The sequence below is a fragment of the Ursus maritimus genome, unplaced genomic scaffold (assembly GCF_017311325.1).
Source record: "Ursus maritimus isolate PB19 unplaced genomic scaffold, ASM1731132v1 scaffold_32, whole genome shotgun sequence".
NCBI classification, from domain to species: domain Eukaryota; kingdom Metazoa; phylum Chordata; class Mammalia; order Carnivora; family Ursidae; genus Ursus; species Ursus maritimus.
Window position 1 is genome coordinate 20,213,229 of NW_024425786.1, and position 18,325 is coordinate 20,231,553.

At 51.0% G+C, this 18,325-nt stretch overlaps 1 protein-coding gene across 5 annotated transcripts in view; it reads left to right on the forward strand.

The window, feature by feature from the left end:
• Positions 1-14,064, forward strand: part of WDTC1 (WD and tetratricopeptide repeats 1) — a 67,748-nt gene extending 53,684 nt beyond the window's left edge. The window contains exons 8-16 of one of the 5 annotated variants that reach the window (XM_040619084.1): positions 123-217; positions 630-745; positions 2,180-2,255; positions 2,836-2,944; positions 4,067-4,240; positions 7,326-7,561; positions 9,096-9,311; positions 10,491-10,683; positions 12,071-12,281. In XM_040619084.1, coding sequence (XP_040475018.1) covers positions 123-217; positions 630-745; positions 2,180-2,255; positions 2,836-2,944; positions 4,067-4,240; positions 7,326-7,561; positions 9,096-9,311; positions 10,491-10,683; positions 12,071-12,140 — 1,285 coding nt within the window. In that variant the 3' untranslated portion in view covers positions 12,141-12,281. Of the gene's footprint in view, positions 1-122; positions 218-629; positions 746-2,179; positions 2,256-2,835; positions 2,945-4,066; positions 4,241-7,325; positions 7,562-9,095; positions 9,312-10,490; positions 10,684-12,070 lie in introns of all 5 variants that reach the window. The other 4 variants (XM_040619085.1, XM_040619083.1, XM_040619082.1 and 1 more) reach the window with 4 other exon arrangements.
• Positions 14,065-18,325: the final 4,261 nt, after the last annotated feature.

Below are 18,325 nucleotides of genomic sequence, written 5' to 3' on the forward strand. Positions count from 1 at the left end.
GTAAGGAAGAAAGGTACCTCCTTTCAGAGATACAAATTTAGGTTTTCCTCTCGGGATTGTGGTCTGGTCTATCCAGGGGTAGTGCTAGGGGTTATAACCTATATGGTGTGCCTTCCCACCAGGAAGAGCATGAAGCAGAGCCCTTCAGCAGGTGTCCACACCTTCTGTGACCGGCAGAAGCCCCTTCCGGATGGTGCAGCCCAGTATTACGTAGCAGGTAAGTCTCAGTCCAGCTCTGGCCCCCAATTCTTGGCTGGGTGCTGACTCTCTCTGGGGCAGTGCAGGGAGACAGCATGGCATGGTGGTCAAGAGCAAGGATTTTAGATTAAGGCAGTTGTGGGTTTTAATCCTGACTGCCATTGACCAGCCATCCTGTGATGTTTGGGAAGTTACTTACCCTTTATGAGTTTTAATTTCTTTTCCATAAAATGGTGTCATAATGATTAAATGAGATAAAGTATATAAAGCAATCAGCCTAGTGCATATAGTAAGTGCTCAACACTTGCAGCTGCTCTGATGATGAAGATAATTGCTATCATTATTGATAATGGTTGGGTTCACACATCTCCTTACCCCTCTGGGGGGAGATGGGGAGCCTCACATTAGGGTAACTTAGCTACTCCCCACAGGTCACCTGCCAGTGAAGCTGCCTGATTACAACAACCGTCTGAGAGTGTTGGTTGCCACCTATGTGACCTTCAGCCCCAATGGCACAGAGCTGCTGGTCAACATGGGAGGGGAGCAGGTATGTATGGCTGCCCAAGGCAGCTCTGCCCCACCACCACCCCACATTCCGCAGCCAGGGCTTATACCTCACTTCCACTTCCATGAGGCAGACAAGAAGCAACAGCCTTATTGTAAATGACTTTATAGTGAAATGTAGGAGCAACATGGCAGCTTTGGAACGCCCAGAGAGGTGCCCCGGCCTTGGCTTTTTCTTAAGCTTAGGACTGACAGACCTGTCTTCAAATGCTGGCCTTCTGTGTACTGTGGGTTTGAACTGTGAGTGTCTTCATTCTTAGTTTCAGTTTCCTCATTCTTCATTTTCCTAGGAGGAAACCCTGGGGCTCGGAGCCAGGCTGTGTGTTAAGACCAGCTGTAGGAGCGTTCCTTGATAATGGCAGGTTACTAACCCTTCTGTTTGTGTGTTCTCGGTCAGGAGTTTTAGTAAGCCTTGCTTAAATCCATTTATTCTGCAAACACTCACTGAGCACTTACTCTGGGACTAGCATTATTATAAACATGAAGGAGACAGATGATCCAGTGCAGGTCGACAGGAGAGACATGGCAAGTGGACCAGTTGATGACGTTACAGGGCAAGGTGGATTGTACCAGGAACTGGGATGGAGAACAGGCGAGCACCTGAGTTGAGATTGCTGAGGCATCACCTGGCCTAAAGGTAGCATAAGGATGAATAGAGAGGCAGTCTGGCAGTGTGGTTTAGAGCCAGCCAGGCTTGGTTTTGGGTCCTGGCTGTGCCACATGCTGCTTTTATGGCCCTGGGTAAATAAAGTCTGAGCCCATATTTCTTCATCTATAAAGGGGATAATAATAATAGTACTTCTTCGGGCACCTGGCTGACTCCATTGGAAGAGCATGCAACTGTTGATACCTGGGGTCGTGAGTTCAGAGTCCAGAGTCCCATGTTGGGTGTAGAGATTACTAAAAACAATAAACTAAAAAACAATAATAGTACCTCTTTATGAGGTACCACTTTACAAGTACCTCTTTCTAGGATGAAATGAGGTAAGTCATACAAAACATTCAGCAGAGCTGAAAATAAAGCAAAGTGAGAATTCAATAAACAATAAATAATAATAATGTTTACTGAGAGAAGTAGCAGTATTACTTTGGGCAAATTGCTTCCCTTCTCTGAGGTTTCAGTTTTCCCATCTGTAAGATGAGGCATTTGGCTTTGTGACCTCTGAGGACCTTTCCAACTTAAACGTGATTCTAATTAATGACAGTGCTTTAAGCAGTCCACCCTGAGGGCTGGGAACTGGGAGGATGTTCCTGCCTGAGGTTTGCTCCAAAGGAACCCCTCCTGGCCTTGCTTGATGGCTCCCTGCTCAACACTCACTGTGTTCCTAAGAGCCATCAAGCCACCAAGGCCTTGTTCCTGGCCAGCCACATTCTTACCTCACAGCCTCCGTCTCTTTTCTTGACCCTTCCACTCTAGGTCTATTTGTTTGACCTGACTTACAAGCAGCGGCCATACACCTTCCTCTTGCCTAGAAAATGCCACTCCTCAGGGGGTAAGTGCTCTCTTGGGGTAGGGGTCTCTGCTGGGGAGCTTGAGCCTGTGCCACCTCGCTGAGAAAGCTGCCCCTTCCCTTGTGCTGTGGCTGCGATCCTCCAAAAGGACTAGATTCTCTGAAGGAACACTCTCTGTACAGTAAGAAGGAAGCTAACAGGTCAGAGAGATCTGTCAAAGACTTCCCTCTGAAAAAGCAATTTCTCTCCGTGACTTGTCTCTTGGGGACCTGAAGTAGTTGCCCTTCCTTTCTCGTCCTGGAATAGTCTCCTCACTGACTCCTTCCTGGGGCCTCCAGTTGATTTAGGCACCTCTGTGTTCCCTCCCTCCCCCACACCCAGCTAAGGATAATGCCAAGTTGCAGCTGTGTCCCTCTCCAACCAGCAGAGGGCGCACAGGGTTTTTCTTTATGCACTTGGGCCTGCCTGTCTGTCAGAACTTGCTTTCTGGGAATGGATCTTACCCCAGGAGAATGGCCCACAGGGGAACCATCAGATCCTTGATGGAAGCTGGAGGGCTGTTGAGGAGCAATGAGGAACAACTCCTGAGTTGTTGCTGTTCTTTTTCCCCACCCCTGCCAGAAGTTCAGAACGGCAAGATGTCCACCAATGGTGTATCCAACGGCGTGTCCAATGGCCTGCACCTTCATAGCAACGGCTTTCGGCTGCCGGAGAGTAGGGGACATGTCAGGTGAGGCCAGCCTGACTTGTCCAGCCCTCTCCGTCACAATTATGGTGCCTTAACAATATAATTGGAGGGAAAAGCATGTCTCGTAGCCTTCCATCCAGACACATACCTGAGTCTGGGGACTGGGGCAAGGGATGTAATGGAGTAATGGAGTATTTCTGGATGTGGCTAGTGGTTCCAGTACTGCTCCTACCTGGTAGGATTCCTATCATGCTCAGACTGAAGCTTCAGTCCCTTGGTATCAGTGGGTCAGGACCCAGGGGCCAGCTGCCTCTTAGTACTGAGCTCTCTCTTAAAGATGTTCCACATAGATGGGCTTCCCCCATTATATTTTTCTTTGTCCCATACCATCTTTTGGATTCTATGCCCTGCCAGGCCCAATGCTGGGCTTTGGATGTGGAGGTATTCAAATCCTCTAAACTTTGAGAGAAGCAGAAGTCTCTATAAAGAGATTCATGGGAGGAACTTGGGTGGTCACAAGGTTCAGCACAGTGTGGAGGCAGGTGGTTAGCTACTATCATGCCCAGAAGTTCAAGAATTGCCTTTGGGGAGCATCTGGGTGGCTCAGTTAGTCATCCAGCTCTTGATTTTGGCTCAGGTCATGATCTCAGGCTTATTAAATTGAGCCCCGTGTTGGACTCCGCACTCAGCACAAGTCAGCTTGAGATTCTCTCTTCCCTCTGCCCACTCCCCGCTTGCGTGTGTGAGCTCACCACTCTCGCACTCTCTCTCCCTTTCTCAAATAAATAGAATAGAATCACTTTTGGGGTACCTGGCTGGCTCAGTCAGTGGAGCATGCAGCTCTTGATCTTGGGGTCATAAGTTCGAGCCCCATGTTGAGGGCATAGAGTTCACTTTAAAAAAGAGAGAGAGAATTGCCTTTAACCTGTCCATGACCACTTCATTTCTGTTCCTCTGCTTTTTCACTGGTTCAGAGTATCTGAACTTGTGCCCATTATCTATTACAGTAACCCAGGCCAAGGATAGAAGTGCTCCTCTTCTAAATGACAGTGCAGATCCCAGGGACCGAGAAAATACTGGTGGCCCTCAGGCAAGGCTGCAGACTTCCTGAGAGGCTGCTCTGACCTCCTTTGGCTGGCCTGACTTGGCTCTCCTTCCCCTTAGCCCCCAGGTAGAGCTGCCCCCATACTTGGAGCGTGTGAAACAGCAAGCCAACGAGGCCTTTGCCTGCCAGCAGTGGACCCAGGCCATTCAGCTTTACAGCAAAGCCGTGCAGAGGGCCCCTCACAATGCCATGCTCTACGGGAACCGAGCTGCTGCCTACATGAAACGCAAGTGGTGAGTGGACCTGGGCCAGGATGAGGGATGAAGGCAGGGGGCCTGATGGAGCCAAGTTGCTGAGGCCTCCACGGAAGGTGGTAGTGACATCCCACTGCCTCTTAGGGCTCCTTAGGCTCAGGCTTCTCCTCCCTACCTCCAGACTAGAAGTCGGGAAGTCTCAAGCACCAAGGAAGCTCACAGTGAAGTAGCACGTGTTCACAAGTAGCTGCAACATGATGTTTTGTTATAAAGTGATGTGGCCACTGGACAAGTAAGACTTGAAAGAATGCTTAATCCCAACTGTTGGATAATTGTGCCATGAACTGGGACCATGAAGGAGCAGTGGGATTCTTGCTAGATAGGAAAGAGGCAGTTGGTCTCTGTCTGAAATGACTCTGCAGCTCCTTGACCTTGGGGCGTGCTTTCCTTTGCTCTTAGACCATTGGACCAAGCACAAACAAGATACCAGAGATCTGAAGCTGGCTGTGGGTCATGTGGGGTCATAGTGGCTGGTGGTAAAGGGGTGGGTCCATATCCCGAAGAACCCGCTATCTTTGGAGACCATCAGGGCTCCCAGCCCTTCTGCCTGCAGCACCAGCAGGCAAGCAGGCAGGCAGACCCCATCCCCCAGCCGGGGCCAGGACTGGAGATGGATAGAGCTGGGCCCACAGCCATTTCTGCTCCGTCTGGCATCCGTCGGCTCTGCCCAGACAGACAGGCCAGCTGGTGTGCCATCGTCTGGCTGCAACAAGGCAGGCCAGAGAGGGAAGCTTAAGAAACCCACCCAAGTTAGCAGGATGGTAGATGGGGGTTTGGGAAGATGCTACCCCCGTAGGCCTTCTCAGGCATCAAGAGTTTGCCAAAGGCTCAGATGGCAACCTAACCCAGGAGGTGATGGTTTGCGGGCCATCCTGAGTATTTTGCCTCTCTGTCTCAGGAGTTGGGTAGAATGCAGTGTCCTCATCCATGCTTTAGACTGAGAGCTGTTTCACTCTTTCATTCTTGCTAAGAGAGGCTGATGGGTGCCCTTGACATGTTCTCTGAACTCCTACTGTGCACTAGATCCAGGGACACAAAGTTCTCCACTTTGAGTTCCTGTGCTCTGGAGTGCCCAGCCTCTGGACAGAGGACAAAGACATGATCATGGTTCATCATCATCCAAGAGGCAGGAAGCAGTGAGTCTGAGTGGTCAGGTAAAGGGCTGTGGGCACTAAAAGAAGTTAGGTCACTTTAACTGGGGTAAGGGAAGTGTCAGGAAGGTGAGGTGTCTGATGGGCTTTAAGTGTGGGCAGACTTAGGCAAGAAAATGAAAAGGAGGAGGGAATTATGGGGGAAGGACATTCCCAGGGAGATGAATGGTGTGAACAAAGGCGTGGGGGTGGGGGACTGATAGAAGAGCTTGTTTGCAGAACAACAAATCCATTTGGCTGGAGCAGAGGGTTCTGGAAGGGACTGGCAGGAGATGAGTCTGTGAGGTAGCCTGGGGCCGGCCTGGGAAGGACTTGGAATGCAGAGCGGTGGCGTTTTGGCCTGGATTCAGTGGGATGATGGGCAGCTTACTGAAGAGTTTTGAGCAGGAGAGGGATGTGCTGAGGGCTGTCCTTTCAGGGAGATTGATCTGGCAGTGAGTCTGGATGGGTAAGCCCTGGGGCCAGCCTGCTCTCTCCCCATCCCCACATGCCTGCCAGTGACCCCTAGAATGTCACATTCTGTCCCAGGCCAGTCTCTCCAGGGCTGCCATCTGCTCCTGGATGCAGTGGGAGCTGTCACCCCCTGGCTCCTGGTTGGTCTCTGTCTGGCTCTCTCCAGGAGCTCTGAGGGGCACTTTGCAGGTGGTAATTGGGTTTCCAAACAGTGCCTGCTCCTTCATCACAGCCAGTCGTTCTGACGCAGGTCGTGCCTTCAAAGCACTCTGTCCCCTGCCTGCTCCCACACTGGCGAACTGCTTGTTCCTATCTGAGCGTGGCTGCTGCAAGGGCTGGATGCTCCCTCTGAGTGCTGTCGGAGGGGAGGGTCAGGAGGACATTGCCCCTGTCGGGCCTGTTTTGGCCCTCTGCAGGAGGGTTGTGAGCTGTGTCTTGGTGGAAGGAGCATCAACTCTGGGGAGTGCTGCTTAGCACCATTGGGGCCTAGGCCCACCTCAGCCCAGCAGGGAAAGGAAAAAAACAAAAAAAAAAAAACAGCTACCAAAGGAGAAGTGGCTCCTGTGACCTGTCTGGCTCTCCAAACGACAGGTGGGAACAGATGAAAGGTGCTGGAGGGGTGTATCCTATATTCTGGCACAGGGTGGGAGAGCAAGGGACTTCTCCTTTGACACCCCCCACCCAAAAAACTGTCCCCACTTCCCTTCATCCATGCTTTGGGAGGTCGAAGAAGTGAGTGGGGATGATTTGGGAGTTCTGGGCGTGCACACCCCCCTTCGCCATCAGCTTCCAGAGAGCTGACTCTGCCAGTCTGTCAGGCCCCATCCTTCAATTCCGGGAGGTAGAGGCCACAGCTGCTGTGGATCAGTCAGCCAGGACAGAGGGGGGTCTGGCTGAGGGCTTGCTGCCTGCTGGTCAGACCCTGAGTCCCCAGCCTGGCACTTCTGCCTTACCCAGACCGCAGAACTGTCCTTGAGGGCCCCCTGCCTTGGCCAAGGCTTTGAAGACCAGCCGGGGGGATTTGAGGAGGTAGTTGGAGGAAGAGAGAAGGAGGGCTTGGGGAGCCTGAGGTGGGCAAGATGCCAGGCCTTCTGCTGCAGAGCTGCGGGTGCCTGGGGTGAGCCAGCGTGCAGTTGTACTCTGTGCCCAGCAGAGGGCAGCCTGATACTGTGTTTTTTTTCAGACACACACACACACACACACACACACACACACACACACCCACCCATCCATCCCCCATCCCCCCAAGACTTCAGGGTTCCTGACTCATCTCCTTAACATACTCTATCTTCTGGGGAGCAAGGCCTGCGCTGAGCCAGGGTTCTTTTCATTTCCAAGTACCCTCGCCCTGAGATCTGTCAGAGGTGGGCTGAGGTGGCCACAGGAAGCAGAGGAGACTGGGTAGACTCCTCGCTTGCCATGCTGCCCCACCTCCAAGCCACACTCGTCTGCCTTCCCAGGGATGGTGACCACTACGATGCCCTGAGAGACTGCCTCAAGGCCATCTCCCTAAACCCATGCCACCTGAAGGCACACTTCCGCCTGGCTCGCTGCCTCTTTGAGCTCAAGTACGTGGCTGAGGCCCTGGAGTGTCTGGATGACTTCAAAGGGAAGTTCCCGGAGCAGGCCCACAGCAGCGCTTGTGACGCATTGGGCCGCGACATCACAGCAGCCCTCTTCTCCAAAAATGATGGTGGTGAGTGGGCACTGAGGAGGGGTTGCTGTCACTTTCTGTTTGAGGTCCTCCATGACATGCTGGAGAGGGCATGGTTCTGAGAGGGGCCTGGATTCAGATGCTGATTTAGAAATCATGTGACTTTGGGACAATCACTTGTTCTCTTTGAGACTCAGTTTCCTCATCTGTAAAGGGGGAGCGATAGAACCTTCCATAGAAACCTCCCAGGGTTTCTGTTGAGGATTAGCAGTAGCATGTTTAAAGCACCTGGGGTAATGCCTGGGACTCAGAACAGGAGTAAGCTGAGCCCAGTCAGGCCATCCGCATAGCTCCAGCTGGGCCTTCTCACTGCTCACAGAGAAGGGCCTTAGCTGTTCCACTGGACATCTGAGTAAGAGGCAGCAGCTGGGGGTTGCACTCATTCCAGTTTGGATGCTTGCAGCAGAGGCTGCAGTATAGGGTAGAAATGCCTCGTGCGTGGGGTGTCGAACCTTCGGATCCAACCTCAGCTCTGCCATGTGGTAACCATGTAAAGTACAGCCTCCCTGCACCCACTGCCTTACCTGCACAGAGAGCATTCGAAGCCCTGTCCAGCTCACCGCAGTAACATCGGAGAGTGAGTTGGGTATTTGTGGTGAAACGTGAACTCACTGGAGGCAGACATGATCCTCAACTCTCTCCTATGCAGTTTACTAACCATGCAATTGATTCATTTGTTTGAATAGTTATCAAGCATCTGCCACGTGCTAGGCACTGTGCCGGGTCCTGAGTGTATAGCTGTGAACAAGTCAGGTGGGGTTTCTGTATTCATGGAGTTTACAGCCCTAGTGAAGGAACCAAGCAATGAAGGACAAAGAGAATGTGATGAGTGCCATGGGAGGCTGATAGGTGCATGGGGCAGAGCCTGATGTCAGGCTGGGGTTCTGGAGGAGGAGACGTTCAATCTGAGATCACAAGGATGAGGAAGAAGAGGTAACTAGATACAAAGTGTAGCTGTGGGAGGTGAAGACTTCCTGGCCTAGGGACCAGCACATGCAAAGGCCCTGAGGCAGGCAGAATCAAAGCACTCTTAAGGCACTGAGAAAACTGTTGTGATTTTACCCAAGGCACTTAACCAATCAGTGCCTGCCTCATCTGGGATCTATAACTCACCTTCCAGTGAGGAAGGACTTGGACCTTACTGCCTTCAGAGCTGCAGATCTATTTAGAAAAATCATCCCTTCAAGGCTCTCAGCAGTGCTTCACCTTCCCCTCCCTGCCTCTTATCTCCACGGAAACAGACCGTGGGCCTCTGCATCCTTGGGGCTTCCAGACATTATTCAGGGACCTGAGCCAAGGCCCTCCTAGCATTCGAGGTCCCCTCTTGAACATCCTCAAGGGCTGGGTCCAAAGATGCTTCTTCCTCACAGTCATTCCCAGCTTTCCAGGGTAGGGGTAGAGGCAGGTAGCCCTACATTGTCAGCACTTGGGCTGAAAACAGGGCCCCAGGGGTGGACACGAGGTAGGGGAGGGGAGAGAGGGACAGGTCTCACCTTTCCTTGCTCTCTGCCCCTAGAGGAGAAGAAGGGAGCTGGTGGTGGCGGTGGCGGCCCTGTCCGCCTCCGTAGCACGAGCCGCAAGGACTCCATCTCGGAGGATGAGATGGTGCTGCGGGAGCGAAGCTACGACTACCAGTTCCGCTACTGTGGCCACTGCAACACCACCACGGATATCAAGGAGGCAAATTTCTTTGGCAGGTCCGAGGCCCTGAAGAGGAGGAGGGCACAGCCCGGTTGGCAGCAGGAGGTTGGGGGTGGGGCGGGTGGGGGCATAATGCTTTTAGAAAAGTCTCAAATCCCAGCTCTGCCTCTGTATCCTTGACCAAATGGCTTCACCTCTGTGGGCCTCAGTCTCTTCATCTATAAAATGAAACCGGCTATCCCCACTCCTGGGGCCATAATGAGGATTAATGAGATAATCCACAAAGCATCCAGCATGGGGCCTGGACTCTGCCTTTATCCCTACCTCCTCTCCCTCTGTCTCCGTGTGCCAGAGCTTGGTTCGTTCGCTTTCTTCCTTTCTTTCTTTCTTTCTTTCTTTCTTTCTTTCTTTCTTTCTTTCTTTCTTTCTTTCTTTCTTTTTAGATATTATTTATTTGAGAGAGAAAGACAGAGATAGCAAGAAGAGATCATGAGCGGGGAGGAGAGGGAGAAACAGGCTCCCGCTGAGCAGGGAGCCCAACTTGGGGCTCAATCCCAGGACCCTGGGATCATGACCTGAGCCAAAGGCAGATGCTTAACCAGCTAAGCCACCCAGGTGCCCCAGAGCTTGGTTTCTTGATGTGGATGCTTGGAGCTTCCCTCTGCTGGGTTATGAGGCAAGAGCCCTCAGAGGCTGGCAGTCTTGGCACACTTGTGTGCTCAGAACTGTGCCCCCGGTCCTGAGACAGAGCCCATGTCTCAGACCCTATCACCCCCAGCCCTCCTTTGTAGATGGCATTCCTTCTTCGGGTAGGTGAGACACTTGAATGTCGAAGAGTCTCTCCAACAAGATCCCCTCTAAGTGTCAGTGGTGTGTGAGGGGCAGATGTACTGTAGGGTTGGGCTTCTGGACCCAGGAAGGCTAGGACTGCTGAGGGAAGGCTTAGACAAGAGTGTTTGCAGAGACCTAAGAGATGCAAAATCTGATCCAGTACCCAGGGAGCTTAGAATGTGCATTGAGGGAGAGTGTCTTGGAGGCACCCAAGCACTCCCTAATCCTGAGCTTAATAGTTGGACAGCGACTAGGACTCTGCAGTATGGAGAGGATTACCATGTGTGGGGGAGTTCTGAGTCAAGTGAAGACCCCAGAGTTCGGGTGGCTGAACAGCTCCAGACTTCCCTGCTCCCCCTTACCCTAAGCCACACAGCCTCTACTTGAGGCTGTAGGGCGGTACCCCACCTGACCTCCCTGCCCTTTGCCCCTCTGCCAGCAACGCTCAGTACATCGTCAGTGGCTCTGACGATGGCTCCTTCTTCATCTGGGAAAAGGAGACCACCAACCTGGTCCGTGTGCTCCAAGGGGACGAGTCCATTGTCAACTGCCTGCAGCCACACCCCAGCTACTGCTTCCTGGCCACCAGTGGCATCGACCCTGTTGTGCGGCTCTGGAACCCCCGGCCAGAGGTAAGGGTATGGAGAAGATGGCCAAAACTAGACAGGGAGAAAGATTGGGCTGGACCCCGTGCAAGGCCTCTGGCTGAGCCTGGGAGGATTGGGAAGGGAAATGAGTCACCCAGAGACGAGAAGCTGCTAGGATGAGTGAACTCTTATCCAAGGGCCCAACACTGTGCAGGGTGGGAGCCATCAAATTCTGAAAGTGACAAATGCGGTAGGCAGTTGCAGGGGCAAGAGTAGGCGCCTGCCTTCTAGAGGCGTATCCCTGAGCAAGCTGAGAGGAGGAGGCTCACAGGACACAGTAACCAAGGACAGGGGTGCAGGAGGCAGGGAGGGAACCAGAGCAGCTCCAGCGCCACCTCCTGAGAACAGTGCCTCAGAGGCTCCCTGGGTACCTCATACACCACTGTGTTGTGTCCCCCAAAAGCTGGCTAAAAGCCAGTCCCTTGGTTACATGGGAGGTATGCAGGCTTTGAAGTCTGGTGAACCTAAGTTTGAATCCTGGTCCCTTTACTCACTGCCTAAGGGACTTAACCATCTCTGGCCCAGGTTTTTATCATCTGTACATTGGAATGGGAATGACAGCACCACCTTTAAGGCTAAAGAAGTGATGCCTGTGAAGTGTCCAGTCCACAGGGACAGTTAGGATGGTGTGGTCCCCTCCACTCGCAGGGTGGGTAGCCAGGCAGGCTGGCCTGAGGCCTCCCCTGCCCTCTGGCCCACTTCCCTCCCCTTTGTAGCCAGCAGAACAGAAGTCAGTGGTGTAACTAATTACAGAGGCGATTTACTGTGAATTTTAAAGAGAATCCTACAGGCCTCTCCCATGAGGGGAGAGGAAAAGGATAAAGGAAGGATTGTTGGGAGCGATGACAGAGAAGAGTAGGATGGGGGGGTGTTTTCTGTGCCCCCCACCCTGGGTGTCTAGTAGGTGTGCCCAACAGACTCTGGTGTGAGTCCTCCCACATATATGTCCATGTATGGGCCCCCCCATGTATATAACCCCATGTGGTATGTATGTCCCCATGGTTTCCTGATATGGGGCCCCACCGATACGTACCCTGATATGTGTATGCCCCCCCGTATGTATCCCAGCATGTGCACCCCCCATATGTGTATTGTGTCCCCCAGTGTATATTACCATATGGGCCCCATATATATAACCCCATGTGGCGTGTCGTCTCCCTCACATATATATCCTGGTGAGCGTGTGTCCTGTACATATCCCCACGTGTGCATTCCCCGGCTCCCATATACACATACGAGTATACGTACAAATCCCATGTACATCTCCTGGTATGTACGGCTCCCTCTACATACATCGCTCCGTCGGTGTGTGTATGTTTGCCGACCTCCCCACACACATACATCCCAGTGAGATGTGTGCCTTGCCCCACAGAGTGAAGACCTCACAGGCCGAGTTGTGGAGGACATGGAGGGTGCTTCCCAGGCCAACCAGCGGCGCATGAATGCCGACCCGTTGGAGGTGATGCTGCTCAACATGGGCTACCGGATCACAGGCCTGAGCAGTGGGGGCGCTGGGGCCTCTGACGACGAGGACAGCTCCGAGGGCCAGGTTCAGTGCCGGCCCAGCTAGACCCTCCCAACTCTTGTCCCCAGCCCCTGCTACTGGCTGGACCCTCCACCATGGGCAGGAGGTCAGGGGGTTCTGTTTTGGTTTGTCTTCCCCCCTGCCCCCATTTTTTCATTTCCCTGTTTTGTTTGTTAGTTTGGCATTGGGGGTGGGGGGTTGCTGCAACTTGCTGGCTTTCAGACTTTTGGGCAGATTGCCCCTTGACTGGCCCCAGCTCTGAGCAGAAGAGCAGGAGGGGAAGCCCCTCCGAATACCCCCCACCTCCTACTTCCGTGTCCCTGGAGGGCTCTGGCCTGCCAGGGGTTGGGAGGCAAGGGCCGAAGCTGTCTTCAAGGACTGCCCTACACTTCAGTTGGCGGCAGGAAGGGGAGTGGAATTCCAGTCCGTAAGGGCTAGCCTTGACCTGTTGCCACTCTTGCTCCTACGGGCAAGGCTAGCTCCTCTGTGGCTTCAGGGAAGGTTCTGAAAAAGGATGGGGTCCCACCCTCCCTCCAGAGCCACCATGTCAGGGTGGAAGCAGAAGGAAGGTGGGAGGAGTCCTGCAGTAGGCAAGGCCGGGTGCCTGCCTGGGCGGGAGAGGGTCCTCGCCCTTCTCCCAGCGCTGGCTCTGGACCCTGCGCCTGCGCTCACTGGCCACCTCTGGGGGCTTAGCCTTTCCCAAGGGCCCTGGCAGAGGTTGGGGCGCCACGCCATAACCTTCTGCACTGCACTACGACCACTCCCACTCCCCTTTCTGGGGGCTCCTTGGCCTCACTGTGACCTTTCTGCCAGAGCTCCCAGCCAGGCCTGCTCTGCTGAGGTGGCGCTCCCGCTAAGGGCCCTTTCTGCCCGCCCTCCCGCCCCACATGCTGAGCCGCCACAAAGACCAAAGAAGTGATGGCTTTTCTCTGTCCCCCTGCTGCTCTGGGGGGAGGGGGGTGGGTCTCCTGAGCCACTCAGATGGGAAAATCCCTAACTTGGCCCCCTCCCTCCTCAGCAGCCCCAAGCTTAACACTGGACAGCGGTCACCCCACCACTCACCAAGCCTCTCTCTGCCCCCTTGGCTCTCAGCTGGGAGCTGCTCCTGATAGTTGCTCAGCCTTCCTCCCCTCTCCCTCCCTTTCCCCTCAGTGCTTACTTGGCTCCAGCCCTCCAGCTGCAGCCTCTGGGGAGCAGCAGCCTCCCTTCTTCCCTCCCTCTGTCCTTCCCTCCCTCCGCCTGGTCTCTGCCAGGTGCCTCCTCTCAGTCAGGCTTCAGAGCAGCCCTGGAGACAGGAGGGCCATGTTAAAAGCTTTTTCACAGTTTTAAGAAGACAGGGGGGGTGAGGATAGTGGTGGGGGGTCTGGCACCATCTAGTCATTGCTTTAATCCCAGCAACACAGGTGGCAGCTTCTCCCCCCTCCTCCCCACCCAGTCCCTCTCCCACCCTTCTCTTCTAGCTTGGTAATGAAGTATATTTATTGGTGAAGGAAACAGCTGCTGCTGCTTTTCCTGCTGCTGGGACTTTCTCCCCTGTCTCTTCTCCATGACCTTTCTCGAGCCAGGGAGGGGAAAGCAGGAGTACTGGGGCTGGGCCCTGGGGCCCAAGGACCAGCAGGGGCCCCTTTTGCTTTCCTGTGTTCGAGCCACCTGCCATTTCCTCTCTCCCTGACTCCTGCCCTCCCTCCCTGCCTCTGGCCCCCTGCCTGCCCAGCCTGGGCCCTGCAGTGTGGAGAGACACATAAGCCTTACTGTCCTCTGGGGGCAGGAGCCGAGCCTTTTTGTTGCTCCGCTCCCAGGAGAGTGAGGGTGACGCAATTGATTAAAACCATTTTGTTCTAGGTGTGGCTGCTGACATTTGTGGGGTACAGCTGGGTCTTGGAACCAGAGTGAGGGTACCTGATCCCTCACCTCTGTCGCTATGTGACTTTGAGTAACCACACTTCTGCTGGCTTGAATGAGGCCTCCTTGGAGGATCCCTGTGAGCAGTGGCCACCCAGCATAGTGGGGCTGAGTGCAGCAGAGCCTGGCCCTGGTGGCTGCGAATTGCAGTAATCAGCCTTCACTCTCCAGGCGGTTTTCTCATCTCTAAAATAAGGAGGTTGAAGTCTTAGTGGCTTTTCAAACTCCTAAAATCAACCCAAACAAGAAATACACATTTTACATGGTGACCCAAAATACCCATGCTTATTTGTGTGTATATAATGAACATAAGTTTTACGTAATATTTTTACCCTTGCTACATGCAGTGTGTTCTATTTATCATTCTATTTTATTAAGGAGAAAAAATGCTGGCCATAACCCACTAAATGGATTTCACAACCTACAGTTTTTTTATTGTGTCCTGGATTAGAGGATATCTTAGACCAGAGGTTCCCAGCTTTCTCAGCTCATAGCTCTCACCCCAGCATTAGTGGCTCAGTAATTTTCTCATGGAGCCTCTAAACCAAAAGAAATACCTAACAGTAACATTTATCAAGTAATTATACTCAAATCACATAATAAGAACTATGTCCTACCAAGTCATTGTTTTTTTTTTAAAAATAGTACATGCAAACTAGAAGAAACTATTTTTATTTCATTCTTAAATACAATAACTAATGGGATCTGTGTGCTTGTTGGGCACTCTAAAGCTTGTCAAACTTTCTAATCAGATTGGACACTACTGCCCTCGTTTCCTTTTCCACATTGACTTTCAGTTGCTTTTAACCACAACCACCAAAAACCCAGCTTCTCAAAGATGACCTAACCAAAGGAATGTGGTACAACCTAATGATGAAACTAGAAACTACCTTGAGCTAGTAGATCTCTCCGTAGCCAACAGATACTGAGTATCTCCCAAATTTAAAATCTCCTACCACGCCCCCTGTGAATTTGTAATGGCCCCCCAAGGTTGCTGATGCGCAGTTTCAGGACTGTGGTTCAGTATCATAGGAACAACAGCTTCACTACTGAAATTTTGTGATTCTTCTGTTTTTTCATTTGGAAAGCACAGGTGGTGATGGGAAGGCGGGAGGGTCTGCTAGGGTGTGCTCGGTTTAGTTCGGGAGACAGGAAGGAGATCCTGACAGAAACAGAAGCATAATAGGTGGCGTTACGAAGCAGGCGCTTTGGACTAGTATCACCTTGTGTCCAAGTTGAAGTCTGCAGAAACTTCAAGACATTTGCAGACCAGGCAAGGGAGGAACAGTGTCTCCGGTCAAGAGCGTAGTGTAGTCCCAGATGCCTCCTGGAGCCTGAGTGATTCAGTTGAGCTGCACCGTAGAGGGTGGAGTGGCTCATGGGCTGGACGGGCAGTCCAGTTGTAGAGGACTCCCTGTGCTTGATGAGAGGCTGTAGGCTTGACCCTGTTAGCGCGGAGGAGCCCCTGGAAGACTTCATTCACCAGGGGCGCCCTTTCATTTGGAGTTGGCACTCTCCCCTCCGCCTTTTTAATAGCCTTTGTGTTTTAGAGCCATTTTAGGCTTACATTCAATTGAGTGGATAATACAGAGTCCCATATATTCCCCCTCTCTCCCTGGCTCCGTTTCCCCTATTTTAACATCTTGCATTACTGTGGTGCATTTATAACAATTAATGAACCAATACTGATACATCATTATTTAACTAAAGCCCATAGGGTTCACTTTATTGTATAGTCCTGTGGGTTTTGACAAATGCATAATGTCATGTATCCATCATTACACTGTCATACAGAATAGTCTCACTGCCCTAAAAATCCCGTGCCCCAGCTATTCAGCACAAAAAAAACAAAACAAAAAACAGCTTAGGAATAAATCTGACAAAATACGTACAAGATCTATATGAGGAAAACTATAAAACTCTGGTGAAAGAAATCAAGGAAAATCAAAATAAATGAAGAGATATTCCATGCTCGTGTATAGGAAGACTCAATATTATTAAGATGTCATTTCTTCCCAACTTGATCTATAGCTTCAGTGAAATCCCAATCAAAATCCCAGCAACTAGTTTTGAGAACATCGGCAAATTGATTCTAAACTTTATATAGAAAGGCAAAACAGCCAGAATAGCCAACACAATAATAAAGAAGAACAAAGGAGGATTGGCATTACCCAACTTCAAGATTTATCATAAAGCCACAGTAATCAAGACGTGTGGTACTGGTAAAGGACTAGACAAATAGATCAATGGATCAAGTAGAGAACCCAGTCAGCCGATCTTTGCCAAAGGAGCAAAGTCAATTCAATGGAGAAAGGATAGTCTTTTCAATAAATAGTGCTGGATTTAAACACTGTACACCATTCACAAACGTTAACTCAAAAGGGATCATAGGCCCAAATGTGAAACACAAAACAATAAAACTTCTAGAAGATAAACAGGAGAAAATCTGGGTGACCTTGGGTTTGGTGATAAGTTTTTAGAAACCACATCTAAAGCACAATCCATGAAAGAACTGATAAATAGGGTTCCATTAAAAACTTCTCCATGAAGTCATTGTTAAAAGAATGAAAAAGACAAGCCAAGGATGAGAAAATATTTGTGTAACATGTCAGATAAAGGGCTTGTACCCCCAAATATATAAAGATCTAAGAACTTAAAATTCGACAACATGAAAGCGACCCCATTTAAAAATGGGCAAAAGATCTGAATAGACACTTCACCGAAAAGGATATAGAGGGGACTAATGAGGAAAAAAGATGCTCAGCGTTATGTCATTAGGGAATTGCAGATTAAATCAACAATGAAATACCGTTACATACCTATTAGGATGTCTAGAATCCAAAAACTGACAATACTAAATGCTGCCAAAGATGCGGAGCACCAGGAATTTGCGTTGCTGGTGAGAATGCAAAATGGTACAGTCACTTGAAAAGACAGTTTGGCGGTTTCTTACAAAGCTAACTATGTAGTCTAACCGTAGCATCCAGCAATCGCTCTCCATAGTATTTACCCAAATGAGTTGAAAACTTACATCCATGCAAAAAACCTGTTTGTACAAATGTTTGTAGCAGCTTCATAATTGCCCCAAACTGGAAGCAACCAGGAAGTTCTGCAAAAGGTGTGAATCGATACATTGTGATACAGCCATGCAATGGATTATTCAATGATAAAAAGAAATGAGCTATCAAGCCACAAAAATACGGGGGGAAACCTAAATGCATATTACTTAATGAAAAAAAGCCAGTCTGAAAGCCACACTGTATGATTCCAACTATGTGACATTCTAGAAAAGGCAAAACGAGATGGAAAGGTTGAGTGGTGCTCTGTTTTTAATGTGTTTCTGCATGTGTGACTCACCCAAAGCTCTCACCAGCCCTACCGGTGAGAGAGGTGGGGGCACATAAGCCTGCCCAGTGAATGTATATAGCAAAACACTCCTTTTTTTTTTCCAGATTAAAAAAAAAATTGTATTTTTAAGTAATCTCTACACCCAACCAACGTGGGGCTAGAACTCATAACGTCGAGATTAAGAGTTGCAGACTCCACCAACTGAGTCTTGATCTCAGCTCAGGTCTTGATCTCAGGGTCATGAGTTCAAGCCCCTGCCTCCACACGGCTCCACACTGGGCACGGAGCCTACTTCAAAAATAAAAAAATTGGGCACACTGTGTTTGTGGTGGGTAGGTGTGGCCCTGCAGGCCTGCTCCCATCTCTGTTCAGCACATGCTGAAACGGCTGCAGAACATAAACGGCAACGACAGACCATCTAGCTCAGAGGTTCTCCACTGGGCTACACCATCGGAATCACCCAGGATACTTTTTTTTTAAAAGGGTTTGGGGAGAGGCAGAGGAAGAAGGAGGGAGAGGATCTGAAGCAGCCTCCATCCATGCTCAACATGGAGCCCAACCTGGGGCTTGATATCACGACCCTGAGATCATGACTTGAGCCAAAATCAAGAATCGGACAGCCATGCAGGCACCCCTCACCCAGGATACTTTTAAAAACTACCAGTGTCCCACCCCAGAAATTGTTTTAATTGATCTGAGGTAGGACCCAGGCATCCACCCATTATTTTTAAGCATCCCAGATTCATTCTAAGTATGGGCAGAGCTGAGGATCACTGATCTAGCCCTAACTCCACATTTTCAGAAGAGAGACGAGTTCCAAAGAGGGGCGGGAAAAAGGGATGGGTTGTCCAA